A 14,743-nucleotide genomic window follows, 5' to 3' on the forward strand; every position below is an offset into this window, starting at 1 on the left:
TAAAGAAATAAATGTTTGGTGTGGATTGTTCTAGAGGCTAAGGGCCTGCAAGGACAAATGATTGATGGCCACTTTTAGCATCTTCCCTGGTAGGCTAATAGCACTGTAACACACTTAAACCAGCTCTAATTTCCTAATTCACTATAAACAGTTTAAAACTGTGTCTTTAATGACAAATAGCTGATATTTTCTGGACACTGGCTTATTAGCATAACTGTTCTTGCAGTCTTGGAAACAGGATGCTGCTGGTTGGGATGCAGCCTGGCTGTGCAGAGCATGGCAGGGGACAGCTCTGATCCCAATATGGGAAATGCTGGCACTGGGATTTGGTTTGCAGTCTAAAGCACACACATACTGAGGTAATGAATCTGATTTGGGTAAGCCTGTTTAGCCTGCATCTACTGAAATGTTAATGGTGATGCTGTGCAGTAATGGGACGGCTGGTGAATGTGCATTTGCATTCCCTTTCTGCTGTTTAACTTGCCAGTGAGTCACTTACACTCATTGCACAGGCCAGCACTCGATAGCATCATCAGACAGTGTGACTGCATCATAAATCAGTGTTGTTAAAGCAAATCCCAGCTCTGTAGAGCAAACATAGATGTGCCCTGTGAGTACCTGTCTGCCTGTGAGCCTCTGTCTTCCCTGAGAGTGCATGTTGTATTCTCTGATGTGTTAGAGAAAACAGTGTTGTAGGGTTCTCCAAAACCCCCCTCCCCTACCTCCATCTGTGAAGGTTTGAACGGGGAAAGACAAAAGCACAAAATGCCTTTCCCCTCCCCCTGCAACCACTCATTTCAGTTGCAGTAGCTACCTAAACTTTTTGTTTGCTCCTTTTAACTTTGTGAATTACTTACGTCCAAAAACAATCGTGAGTCCTGATGAGGTGAGGAGGAAAGCTACCTGCGCTAAAAGACAAGTTCTTCCATCTTCTAAGACTCCCATCTGAAAAACTTGGGTCTCAAGCATAAGGTCAGGGGCATGGTTCAGTCAGGAAACCAGTAGTGAAGGCTGCAGTCAGAGATCAAGCAAGGTCATGTGAAGTAATCAGGAAGAGAGAAGCAGGTTGAAGCTAAGGAATTCAGAGGCAAAAGCAGCACACAAAACCAAAAAGCAGGAGATTGAACCAATGACCAGGAGCAAGAATCTGGAGCATAACAGCAGCCCAGTGTCAGGCCAAGAAAATTCAGGACATCCCAGCAGCCCTCGAAGTACAGTCTAGGAACGGGTGCAGGTTGGGCTCAGAAAGCCCCCAAACATTTTGGCTAGTCAAAAGTCTTTGGAGCCAGTCAGAGGCCTCCAGCAGAGCACGGCAGCAGTGGCACTGTGCCTTTTTTGTTGCACCATGGTAAGCTGGAAGGGCACAGCAGATCTGAGAACTCAGAGGGGTTCCTGGAAGCAAGCATGATGATGCCACATGCTGAGCATGCTGCTGGACCATGGACTTAGGTGCTCTGAGTGGAGCCGTTCAGAGTGGGCTTGCTGAACTTTGCATGCTAGCAGCTGCAGAGTCATCCATTGCCTGAAGCCTCATGGTCACCGTTCTGTGTGACTCAGGTTACTCTTCAGGCACTGTGCATGCACTGCCTGGCTGGAATTAACACTACCTCCAACTAGAATTCAAACACATGCTTTTAGTAGCCATCTCAGAGAGCTTTGCATTCTTTTTTCTTTTTTCTTTTTTAATTTATTTTACATTCCTTAATATACAGAAGGTAATTTTTGACCTTTAAGACAGCTTGTTTTTTAAATGCCACTTTCCTTATAATGCACACTTACAGTAACCTTGTTTAGACACAGTTCCTGGTTATTAATGACACAAACCACAAATACCTGCTGAATTCCAACACCAGTCCTGTTAATGCTAATCATCCAGACCTCTGGGCATCAGCAACACTCATGGTACAGTGTTAGAGGCAGGGATGGATTCCTATGAGAACAACCACAGCAGCTGGTTTATCTTGCCTCTATCTTGGAGAAAAGAAAATTCAGGCTATGTAATGAAATACATGACAAGAATATTACTCTCATGCAAAATTCCTGCACAGAGTGTTCTGATATGTGGATCTGTGAAAGTTGTGGTGGGGTCTAGAAGCCAGACCACCAACGGGGAAAGATAACAGAGGGAAGGAAATGTGAAACTGAAAACGAATCAGCCCTACGCTCCTGAAACAGGGAATGGCATTCAGCTTCCATTTGCACAGCACCTTAAGGTGCAAATCACTGCAGCAAACCTTACTGAGTCAAAATGCTTTTTAAAAATTCTGGCTGCCACAAGCAGTTAACAAACTGAAGCCTTTGGTTTGGTGATTAATATTTGTTGAACACTGGAGGCACTCCCTGGGCAGACATTTTGAGGAGGAGAGAGCAAAAGTCAAGAAAGCAAGGCTGAGAATATGGGAAACGGAGCTGAACAGAGCAGCTCCAAGTGCCTCTTTAGACCAGCCTCAACACATGGGGATGTGGCCACTTTTTCTGAAGCAGCACTCACACCAGCAGCCACGCAGCACAACGTGGTCGCTCTCACCAAGCTACAAGAGGAAAGCAGCTGCTCAGAGCTGCCCCAGCGCCATGGACATGTGCCCACAGTTGTCAGGTTCTGCCTCCAATGAGGCACGGAGGTGACCTTGCAGCAGCGACAGTGACTGCTACTCTGGGCCCCTGGTGTGCCCTGGCTGCAAGGTGTCACCCTCCCTGTGAGCTGGGAGAAGGCTCAGATCTGTGAGCTGAGTGTGGCTGCCTGCACGTGCTGCAGCTCCGTGGGGTGAATCAAAGCGTGGTGCTTCTGGAAAGCTGCACTGCTGTGCAGCACTTCCCATCAGCAGTGTTCTTCATGTGATCTATTTCAGTATATACAGATCTGTACTCTATGCTTCCTCTGAAGCAACTCACACCCCTGCTTTCCAATTCTTTGAATAACTCAAAGCCCTGTATTTTAGTTCTCTGAAGTAACTCCAAATCCTCCAGCAGTGCAGAAACTTAGTCGCCTCAACACATGGATTTATTAAATTAATCAAACTCTAACAGCTGCCAAAGCTTAAATTAAACACAGAGGAGCTAATGCACCCTCCTTTCCTTATGCTTTACCCAGCCTGACTGCTTGGTGCTTTGAACTGATGTGCAAAGATCAATTTCTTGAAATCGTTGCAGCAAAGATTGATTTCGTTCTTTCCTGAGGTCACATTTTGCAGCAGGCAGCATGAGGAAACCTCCAGCATCCTCTGTTGCTGCCCTAGCCTAGAAGAATCAGTAGTGCCTGAAGCAAGTGTTTGCTGAATTGCTCACATACTGCATTGCTTCCTAAATAATCACAACTATGAACATGCTGAGCAAACCCAGAGGGTACAGCAGCTGTAGGAAATAAAGACAAGAAAAGGAAGGTGGTCAGAAGGGAAAGAAGATTTTTGACCTCTTAAACTCTAATAGTTAAGGCAGACTTAGAGGCAGCTGGAGTGAGTTTGTACTGCTGGGGAGCAGTTTGAAAATCTTTGCTGCATGTCGCCATGAGTAATTTGGTCTATGGTGGATGTGGGACTGGAAGGTATGAGGAGGTAGCTAAGTGTAACTTATCTGCCAAGTAATAGCAGACAACAAACACATGCTTGGGAACTTGCTGTGAATGCTTTCTGTTGCTACAGTCAACCTGAGGTCCTCTGGACCTAACTGAGGATGATGATGTTTTAAATGTACAAAAATGTATTAACTCTTGGATGTTTTCTGGGTTATGATCTCTCTGAGTATCATTTTTAGAGGGATTTAACTGGGATTTTAATCAGGTTTTTTGTTTAGAAATATCCGTAGCATTATTCATCATCACAGGTTTCTCACTACCTTTTTATATGTAACAGAAGAACAACAGCAATAGAGACAACCTGATAGCCATGAAGGTCCTAAAAATAGTGCAGTTAGCAGCTGAATCATCCATGATTTGATGAAATTAATTGGGGAATTTTGGATCTTATCCCCATCACTGTGGTAAGAACCCTTCCAGTCCCACAGTTACAGAGGCTGTTCTCTCGGCGATGAGCAGGAGCCACTTGCACAGCAAACAGCTCTTGGCTTTGTTTTTGAAGAGCTGGATCACTCGGCATCTGTGCTTCAGGGGGCTTGTTTTCCTTCCGTGGGTAAAGCCACTGTGTTCTGCACATACAGGAAAACAGATTAGCTGAAGTTGTTTTCTTTTTGTGCTTGGTGTGTGGGAGGAGAGTAAATCCCTGTGACCCGTTCCACCCACGGCACTCCGGTTGGCATTGGGCAGCACCGTTATCAATCTCCCCAGCTGAATTCGGGGAATTTGAATTGTCACAGGAGTAAAACATTCCAGATGTAGGAGGACAGTAAGAGTTATTGTCTTGTGTCTTAGCCCAGCATGGGCTGGTACCTCTAAGTGTCAGGATGGCATGCTCATGGGGAGAGGATATGAGTCTATTTCAGAACTGGAGAGAAGTGACATTTTGGAGGATGAGTTTTGTCACGGGCAATCCTCTCTCACATCAGGGTAGCTAGAGCAAAGCCCATGGAGTTAAGCTTTATATCCAGGGAAAAGGAGCAGTCCCAAGTAGTATCTATAACAACTCCTGGTCAGACACTGCAAAAAGCAATAAAGCAAACCAAAATGGTCTGCAAAACTTGGAGTAGACATTAAAGACACAAGTACATGGCTCATATAGTGCACACACACTCCTTAATGGCTCACTGAAAGATTTCCCCCTCCCCCCCCGAGTGGCTTTCAGGCTAAAGCCTCATTCATTGAATGTGGGTTTCCTTTGCTGCCCCACTCAGACCACTCCATGGGTATGGACTGCAGTCAGCTGAGGGCAGGAGGAATGAGAGGTGTGATGGTGGTGGTCCTCTTCTGAGACTGCATTGGTTTTTGTGAGAAACTGCTGCTGGAATGGGCAATTTATTCACAGCAATATTCACCATAACTGTGCTTCCAGTGGGTGGGGTAGAGCACAAAGGCAAACCACAGCTATCCTCATGTTCCTAGCCCCTAAATGATCCTGCAAATAGATAGTGGGGTTTGGGGTGCCATGGGAAATCTCCCAGTCTCCCTCTTGGAGAAAGGAAGGGATGTAGCATGTAAACCTCATGCTCCAAAAGTGGGTTTCTCTGGGTTAAGAAAATGAGGTGACCCTGCATCATTAACTGCTTTAAAGTGTCCTGGAGGAAAGGAAGAAAATCCTGAGAATTCTTCAGAAGGATTGCCTGAAGAAAGTAGTTTCCAGTTTCCATTTAAAAGTGACTACATTGCTGGCATAATTAGGCACAACTCACATTCCCCAGAGCAATGTGATGAAGCGCACAGTGTGAGAGAAGGAATGTAACAGCCCCATGATTAAATCTCCACCAGCTACCTCTGCACCATTTTTTTCATATATTCACCTCCTAGAAAGTATTTCTTACACCTTGGGGGATTCTTTCATATACTATTGGAGCAATGAGAATCTTTTCCAGGAACATTCATCACTTAGTTATGATTTGTTTTTAATATATCAGCTCACAGCAGCACCTTTCAATTGGAAAAGCATTTCCAGAGCAGAGCTATTGCCTAGGTAAGCTGTGGATAAAAATGTGCAAAATAATTTAATTTAACAACATGATGCTTAAACCATGCCCTTAAGTGCAAAAGAGAACAGAGAAAGAATAAAATCATCTTCATGTTTTGCATTTTTACTGTGCTTCACATGCTCAAAACACCATATGGGATTTAGCTCATTAATCCTTTCACTGCAAGGACAAGAAGAGTAAATATTGTATGCTCCATGGCTTCAGAGACACAGACAAGTTGTGTTCAGAAAGCTTGAGCTTCACAACCCTCAGCATGAGCTGTGCACATCTATCATCTTACAAAGTCAGTGAGTTGGCCTGGCCACTTTTCTGTTTACCAGCAAAGCCAGAATGCTACTAGACCAGCACTGGAAAAATCTGCCAGGTCCTCAGCTCATGTGTTCCCATGGGCCATCATCCAGGCAAGAGCATTCCCTTGCTGCAGAATCCATGACTTAATAGAAAAGTAATGTTTCTCACCCTGCATACCTGAACTGAGTGTAACTTTAAACATAAGCCACTCCTAAATGAGATCACTGCTTCTCTGACTATGTAGAGCTTCCCAAAGGTGGGAGACATCTAGAGCATTTTGGACAAGGATAGGTGGTAAAGGTGGCATGTGAGGGCTCTCACCATTCAGGAGATAAGATTTGGGGCAGGAGCATTAGCAGAAATTACTCAAAAACAGGACTTTGAGGACTTAAGGAGGAAGGAAGCTCTTCAAATGGGTCCACTTCTTATTTACCAAAGGACACAATAATAGGGTCCCTGCTCAGCATTTGGGGCTGAAGTGTGGAAGAAGTCCTATGATGACTGAACTGATGGGAGAGACAAGTTTGCACTTGGGTTCTGCCCTCCACACAAGTCACTTTGGTCCTGTAGGTGTCACAAGTCAAAGGCATGAGAGGTATAACCTGAATGGGTGTCAGGCAGAGTGGAGAAGCAGAAGAAACTGATAGCAGTTTCCTGGAGTAGTTTTTTGTAGCTTGCTAATAGAAGACATACTTGTGGGAATGACAGAAAATGCCAAGATAAAAACATGCTATGGAAAGAGAGAAGGGAAGAGGGAGATAGTAAGTAAGGAAAAACAAGTCTTAAGAATGACTGATTTTCAATGACAGGTGACAAACAGAGTGAAGCTTTGGAGACAGTGAAGACAGGGACAAAAAGGAAAGATTCTGTAGGTAGTCTTGAGTGAGAAAGCATTTGCAGCATAGATGAGAATGCTATAAAAACCAGCCCAGCATGTAGCCTTGCCAAAAGCAGTGCCTGGCCTGGGACAGGGCCTGGGACACATGGTTGTCACAGTGGCATTGCTACAGTTCAGGTGAAAAGCTTTAGTGCAGCTCTGAAGAACATTCTTGTGCTGGACAATGAGAAATGTTTATTTGACATGGATCTAAGCAAAACGTGATGGAAGAACCGTAAGAACACAACCTTTTAGCATGTTTTCTTTACAACCTTAGAGAACATCTGAAGCAAAATTAGGGAGGGTAAATACATTCCTGGGAGTACCCTGCCATGTCATGGAATCATAAAGCCATTTAGATGGGACCTTTAAGATCCGTGAGTCCAACCAAACAGCTGTTGTATATGTAGAGTGACTTTTTTTCTCTTCACTTCTGGTATGGTGGTTCCACTCCTCGATTTTCTTCATCCTCCCATTCCTTCCCAGGCTCTTATTCTCATTTGCCATTACTTTTGTCATTTAGGACCAAAACTGGAATAAAGTATTAAAAAGAACTTTGATCAAAGTATAGAATCAAGTTCCTAATTCATCTCCTGTCAGCTTTCTTTTTTCCTCTGTGCTCTTAATCACTGTCTTTTTCCCAGTGGATACTTCACAACTTGGTTGTAGAATGTGCTGGCACATTTAATCCCTTTTATGCTTTTGAAATGTCTTTTGTTTCCTTTATTCCTCCATGCTCTTCTTCTGTATCTCCATTTTAACCACTTCATGTTGCTTAGCAACACCCAGAATGACACCAGCTAGGTGAGGTCCCACTGTTTCCAGCAAGTCTCACCTTACAAGGAACAAAAATAAAACCTAACTTCACACTCCTGGTGTGAAGTGAACTCCCACTTCCTCAGAACAGCATTGATCTCAGATTGATCTCATCATCTCAAGATCATCTCTCATTAATCAGATGTTTTTCTGTGCAAGCTGAGAACAAGTCAAACCCATAGGGTTTCATAGGGTACTTGGAGAGGGAATGTTGGCTCTGACTTTGTTAGCCTGTTGAGAACATAAGCAAGCTAGAATAAGACAAGGTTTAAGATCCTGGCTGTCCCAACATGCTACCTTCAATTATGAATCCAAACTCTATAAATAAAGCTGGAGGATGTTTGGATTGGGAGACTCAGTCTAGCCACAAATCTAATTAAATACCAGACATTACCAGTAAATATCTTTAATATCCTGGATTTTATACTAGGCTACTTTCTCCCTTAGCATAATAGAATAGAAACAAGACATATGGACCAAGCTATGGCTTTATTTGTTTAGTTGGTTGCTTGTTTTTAATTGACAGTTGTTTTGGACAACTTATTTAACCAGAACTATTATGAAGATGGGACAAGAAATGGAGTACCCTTATCTATCACAAGCTGTTATCAATTTCAAATCACTGACTGATTCCGCCCCCAAATCACTTTTGCAATTTGAAACAGTCAAATGCACTTCTGATCTTCACTGAAATGTTCTACTTTTGAGGGAAAAAGAGAAAGTGATGTTTTTGTTTACAAATACAATGTGAAAAATCAGTTAGTGGTTAAAAAAAGATGTTTCATGTTTTTTAAATCTGAATACATTTGGGATCTGATATTTGCACATTTCCCCAGAATCATTAAAAACAATTTTTGGAAAAATCAAAGCCTTTCTCTGAAATATGTTGGAAAAAAACCCAGAGACATTTATTCCGTAAACTCTTTTGAGAAATAACTGGCACTTTTGCACTAGCTTCAGACAGAAGTTCATTTCCAAACCAGCAAAGCCCTACAGTGGAATGAGGAATCCTGGCTTTGGATTTATAAACTACATGTATAAAAGCCAGAGAGAAACAAGAATGTAAAACCGACTCTTCTATCTAGCTATTTATCTTTAAAACAAATTCTTTGATCTTCAGCCATACAAAACTTCAATTAACTTTTGTTCAGCCCCTGGGATCACATAATGTCGGCCCTGGGGATACTTTTATCCAGTAAGCAGAGGTCATGATGAATAATACTGACGCAGCTAACTAAGGCTCCTAATCAGGCTTTCTAGGGCCTGGCTGAGTAGCCCTTACTCACACTGAGTAATATTCACTGCACAAATAACACTGCTGCTGCAGTCATATTAATCAATCCAAAGCACTGTGAAGTAAGTCCTAAGTAACAAGCCTCAGGTGTGAAAATGATCCTTCTCCTACACTCAGGTTTACCCAAGGGTGGAAGTTTTGTCTCAAATATCCAAGCACCTCACAACATACAGAAATGCTCTTGATTACTGCTAACTATTGAACATCAGGATGCTTACATAATAGATAATTATTATACTGTACTGCATTGTAATATGTTTATTATGGGAGTCAGTGTGGCACCAAGTAACAGCAAAGCTGTGTCTGTACTAAAACTGCATTTTCGTTTGCCGACTTCTGCTTCTAACACACTTATCAAATGTAACTAAGAGAGTAAGTGAGGGAGAGATTTATTTCTGAGGTCTGAATATACAGAAAAAATGTGCAAGTCTAACCCTAGCACCTTCTAATGGTGTGGAGTTTCTGGAATGCAAAAAAATCTGTAATACTTGAATTACATAAAAAGGAACTCCAGAAACTGCCTCTGTTTCTAGGTATCCCTGCCTCCTTCCCAACAAACACAGGGGCATAAATAAAGTCAGGATGACTTACCAGAAAACACCACCCAACAAACCATTATCAAGGGAAAACCAGTTTTACTTGTTAAGGATTCAGGATTTACTTGTTCAGAGACTGGATGAAGCACTTGGTGCCAAGGTTTAGTTGTTTAGATGGTGTTGGGTGATGGGTTGGACTTGACGATCTTGAAGGTCTTTTCCAACCTGGTTAATTCTATTATTCTATTCTATTCTATTCTATTCTATTCTGTTCTGTTCTATTCTATTCTATACTATTCTCACCATCCTTTTTCTCCCTTTCTACTCTCTTCTACACAGTGAGTCCCCATGTATAAATGTATGTTTATGCATATATATATATGCCCTTCCTGACTATATAAAGGATTATAAATGGTGACTAATCTGCTCTCGTGCTTACCCCGCTACCAAGTGCTTTTAAAAATAAACTCAGAGGAATAAAAGTGGGTTAGAGTCATCCTCAGTAAAGAGACAATAAAGCTTCCCAGCCAGGGAAAAAGAAACTAGATCGACACTTCGGTGTCTAAAGTTGGAATCTAAACCTGGCTATTGTGCAGAGGTGTCATTTCAGCTCTTCTGGGCTTGATTCAGGTGACATTCCCAGTGATCTGGGAGAAAGCTGCAGGTATCTTTTGTTAGCCAAAATTCTTAGTTACTCAGAGTAGCAGCCACAGCTATGGGAGAAGAGTTACTGATGATCGATGCAATAGCAACTGAAGCAAGCTCACAGTCTGCATAATGCATTGCCATGCCTTGTTCTTCACAGGAGAAACCCTGCCTGCCGCCTCACTGAAATGAGAGGGTTCAGGGAGTCAGGCCCAGGCCAATCCCTGTGCACCAGGTAATCTCTGTGCCCTAAGGTCCTCTTCAAGGCACAGAAATGTGGGCTGTCCTCTCTGCCAAGGGAACGTGCTCTCCCCTTACTCAGTTTTCTTTGTACGTTGTGTCTGACATCAGCATTCCCCGAAAACAGGGCAGGTTTTTTGTATTCTGGACAAGATTTGCCTTTTAAAGTTATTTGCCTGTTTAATGCCATTGTTGTTTAAAACATTTCATGTTAGCAGATCTATAATAGCAGCTCCATTTACAAGCATATTAATAGAACTATAAACAAATCCCTCTCTTCTATCACACTGCAGTGCACAGCAAAACGTTCTCCATGTGGCACTGCCTGTTCACAAGATTTGTATTGAAGAAGTTAAAAGTCACAAATCACTCTGTATCAGTTTAAGTCCTCCACCTGGTCAGTATCAGCAAGAACTGCAAATAAGAACCCTTTAGTAAGTGAAGCTGCCCTTTTCAGACAAGAATTAGCTTGTCTATGTTGATGCCATTCAGAAAAAAAAGAAAAACCACCAACAAAATTAAACAAAACAGAACAAACCAACCACAAACCAGAATCTAGGACAAGCAAAAAAGATTCCAACCTCAAGTTGGAACTGAGCATAGAGGGGAAGGTACCCTTTAGATTGACAGGTCAGATGAACAGTTCTCAGTGAGTGGATTCTCTGCTTTCTGAAATTCACACCACAATGTCTGCTCAAGTGATAGTCCCATTAAGATCAAGAGAAGAAACAGTAAGCCCTAGACGTGGCCCAGTGGTATGGAACATTTTAAAGTCTTGATTTATTTTTGATATTTGTTAATATTTTTTTCCCCTGTGTTGGTTTGTTGTGTTTATTTTTTTTTCCAGGTAGCACATACACAGCATGCATTATTTTATTTTGCCCTCAATTAAAAAAAATAGGAATCCTAACAATTTAACCCTTCCAAACTTTTCATCCAGTCATTTCTACCAAACCATATGGAAGAAAACATCATTGCAAATGCACCAAAGTAGCCTTGAGTGAGTTCATGTGTTCCTAACAAATTATAAATACATTGATGCTGACAAAGGAACAAGTGTTCCCATTGTAAATCTTTCTCACTTAGCTCATGTTTTGGTTTTAGAACTTCAGATGTCTAAGGCAAATTGAACAACTTCTTATAAGGCTAAACAGATGGAAGTACACAAGTTCTTTACCATGAGGGTGGTAGAACACTGGAACAGGTTGCCCAAGGAGGTGGTTGGGGCCCCATCCCTGGAGGTGAGACTCGACAGGGCTCTGGGCAGCCTGATCTAGTGGAGGATGTCCCTGCTGACTGCAGGGGAGTTGGACTAGATGACCTTCAGAGGTCCCTTCCAACCCAAGACCATTCTATGATTTTAAGTGTCTCAGGCTGTGTAGCTGTCTGCTCGAACAAGGAAGAAGAGACCTTGCAAATCCCTTTTTTCTTGGCATGCTTGCACAGTGGCAGCCATAATCTAGTCCTGGATCTGCAGCTGCTGCCATCTCTGCACCCCACAGATCCTGTGGGAGATGAAAAAGAGATGCATTACTACCATGCCTCCAACAAATATACCACCTCAGAGCTGGCTTTGAGGAATGCATTTTCTGGAAGTCAGGGACTTGCCCGACTCTGCTTTTAACACATCTCCAAAAGTGGGCCTTACTTTCCCAGAACTGAAACCACCCGACCTCAAAACCAGGAGCAAGCCACGGTCTGTGGCTCTGTGGGATCTCGTCTCATTCTACCCCACCAGCCCTGCTGTAGGCATACAGATCTAAATCGAGGGCAAACACCACGCAGAAAGGGATTTCCCTTATCCCACCACCAACCCTGGTAACATCATCTCATGGGGAAAGAAGAGGTTCACTACTGCTTGTGGATGGCCAAACCTCGTGGAAAGAGACCAACAAAAGGCAATGGTGGCTCCAAAAAGAAAACCTCTGTATTAAAAGCCAAGTAACGCAGAGCTACAATAATAAACACACACTATCTCAGCTGGGAAATACAATGGGAAAGGTTCCATAAAGTTCAGCTCCGGCAAGAACAACATATATATATACACTCCATCACTTCTTGATTCTGCCAAACAGAAAGGGCCCTTTCTGTAGAGAAAAGGGGGAAAAACCCCGCTCGAACTGCTCTCATATGCAAAAAAAGCTACTCCTTGAACTACCACAAATGCGGCTGGATGGCAGGGTCTTTATTTCCTGCGTTCAGTCGGGATCGGGGGAGGCTTTTTCTTTTTTGTTTGGTCTTTTCATCTTTTTTACGAAAACGTTCGTTTAAAACGGGTATTAAAGATATAAAACGAGCACACAGGATTTGGTCGTCTCCGGCGGTTGCGGGCCAGGCTCTCAGGGCGGGCCGGACCCTGAAGCAAACTCCCGCGCCCCACGGCCCCACGGCCGAGCCGCCGGCGTCCCGCCGCGCACCCGTCACACGCTTTAAACAAGGGAAAACCACGACAACAGAGTCCGGCCGGGCGGGAGGCGGCCGCCCCACGTCCCTTCACACCACACGACGAAAAGACGGGAGAGTCACCGGGAGAGGCTACTTGGCGGCGGCGGCCGCCGCGGCGGCGGTGGTGGTGGCGGCCGTGGTGCCGCGGCGCTGCTCCATGCCGTTGGGCAGGAAGCCGGCGATGATGGGCACCGGCCAGATGAGGGCGGCCACGCTCCACACGATGATGACCAAAGTCATGAAACAAGCCACCAAGGTAGACTCGATGGGCTTGCGGTTCATCCGCCAGCCCGGCTCCCCCTTCAGCTCCTCCAGACTGAAATCCAGGCAGCAGAAATTCAGCGGTTCCCCTTGCAGCCAGTACTGGCCGGGCTCCGCCGCCGACGGGTAAGAAAGAGAGGAGGAGGCGGAGGAGGAGGCGGCAGCGGCGGGCTGGGGCGCGGTGCCCCGCAGGCGGCCGACCCGTCGACCCCGTACCCAGCTGCAGCCCACGCAGAGGCGCAGGTCTTGCTGGGCACCGCCGGCCGCCAGCCCCAGGTGCTCGATGAGCAGCGGCGGCCCCACGCGGTGGAAGGCAGCGGAGAAGAAAGCCCGCCCGTGGCTGTTGGTGGAGAAGAGCAGGAGGTCGCACTGGATCCCCAACGGGCGGCTCCAGCGTACCAGCAGCGAGCTCAGCATCTGCCGCTGCACGCTGATATTGCAGTGAGGGTCCTCGGCGGGCTGCGGCTGTGGACGCTGCTGCTGTTGCTGCTGCTGCCCGGAGGAGGTGGGAGCAGAAGAAAACGGCTCTTGGCTAGGGGCGACCGGCGTGCCCGGGATGGAGGTGCTGCCTTCCTCCTTGCTTACAGCCCCATCGACAGCCCCGTCCACAGCCCCATCGACACTCCCGTCCACAGCCCCGTCGAGGTCCATCTCGAGGCTGGCCAAGGAGCGGGAGGAGGAGTTGACAGGGGGCAAGAAGAGCTCTTGCTCCTGCTCCTCCTGCCCGCCGGCAGACGCCGAGGGGCTCCAGCCCTGGCAGGGCGGCAGGCAGGCGGCCAGCAGTGCCGGGAGGAGCAGCGGCAGCATGGCATTAACTTAGAGCCGGAGAGGAGGGAGAGGAGGAGGAGGAACGGGAAGCTGCATGGCGCTGCGAGCTGCCATCTGCGAAGGGACGCACACACTGCTCTCGCCGAGAGGCAGGCAAGGAGGGTGGGGGCAGGCGAGGGGGTGGGAGCGGGGCTGGGGCTGCCGCGGCGGCGAGGCGAGAGAGCCGCGAGTCTCGGTGACGGCAGCGGCTCTCCCCTTCCCCGCCTCCGCGCCCCCGGACCGGCGGCGCCCAGGCAGGAGGAGCCGCGCCCTGAGGTGCTGCCCGGGAGCTTCACCGCTCTGCCGCCTCTAGGGCAGCGGCGGGCGGAAGCGGCACTTCTACCCGCTTGCGGCGACTGCCCGGCGCCACCGCGCCGGTTCTCCCCGCTCTTCCCCTGGGGTCTAGAGCCGAAGGTTCCCAGCTTGGCTACTGCGTCTGCGGGAGCTGCTTTGCGAGGCCTCCCTTCTCGGGGGTCAGGGGCGAGGGACAGCGGCTGGGGGGCTATGGGGAAGAGCATCCCGGAAACGGCTGCATACATTTTGGTTTCGACTTCATAGGAGGGGAAAGGGAGTTTGAACTGCCGGGCAGCGTGCAGTGGCTGGCACCTTTCAGCCGTGCTCGTCAAGTCCGGGCTCGGCCCCGGGACCGGCTCCCGCTGCCCGGTGTCCGCAGCCGGGCCTGGGCTGAGGCGCAGGGCAGCTCACAGGCGGGTGCGGGTGGTCCCTGTAGCAAAGATCGAAACCTGGAAGCTTATTTCGGGTGCGGTAGCAACGAGACCTGGCTGCGTTATTAAAAAGGCTGATTTCTAAGCACTGTAGTTTATAATCCAGTCATACAACTCAGCTTGTTTCGTAGAATGACAGGATTGTAGTGGTTGGGTTGGAAGGGACATTTAAAGGTCTCCTAGTCCAATCTCCCTGTAGTGAGCCAGGACATCATCAACTAGATTAAGTTGCTCA

At 46.4% G+C, this 14,743-nt stretch overlaps 1 protein-coding gene across 1 annotated transcript; it reads right to left on the minus strand.

Annotated features, from left to right (window-relative positions):
• Positions 1-11,990: 11,990 nt before the first annotated feature.
• On the minus strand, positions 11,991-13,859 carry TMEM158 (transmembrane protein 158). Its single transcript, XM_054160904.1, has one exon. The coding sequence runs from the start codon at positions 13,781-13,783 to the stop codon at positions 12,806-12,808; it is 978 nt and encodes a 325-aa protein (XP_054016879.1). The 5' UTR covers positions 13,784-13,859; the 3' UTR covers positions 11,991-12,805.
• Positions 13,860-14,743: the final 884 nt, after the last annotated feature.

Source organism: Dryobates pubescens, chromosome 4 (genome assembly GCF_014839835.1).
Source record: "Dryobates pubescens isolate bDryPub1 chromosome 4, bDryPub1.pri, whole genome shotgun sequence".
In the NCBI taxonomy this organism is placed as follows: domain Eukaryota; kingdom Metazoa; phylum Chordata; class Aves; order Piciformes; family Picidae; genus Dryobates; species Dryobates pubescens.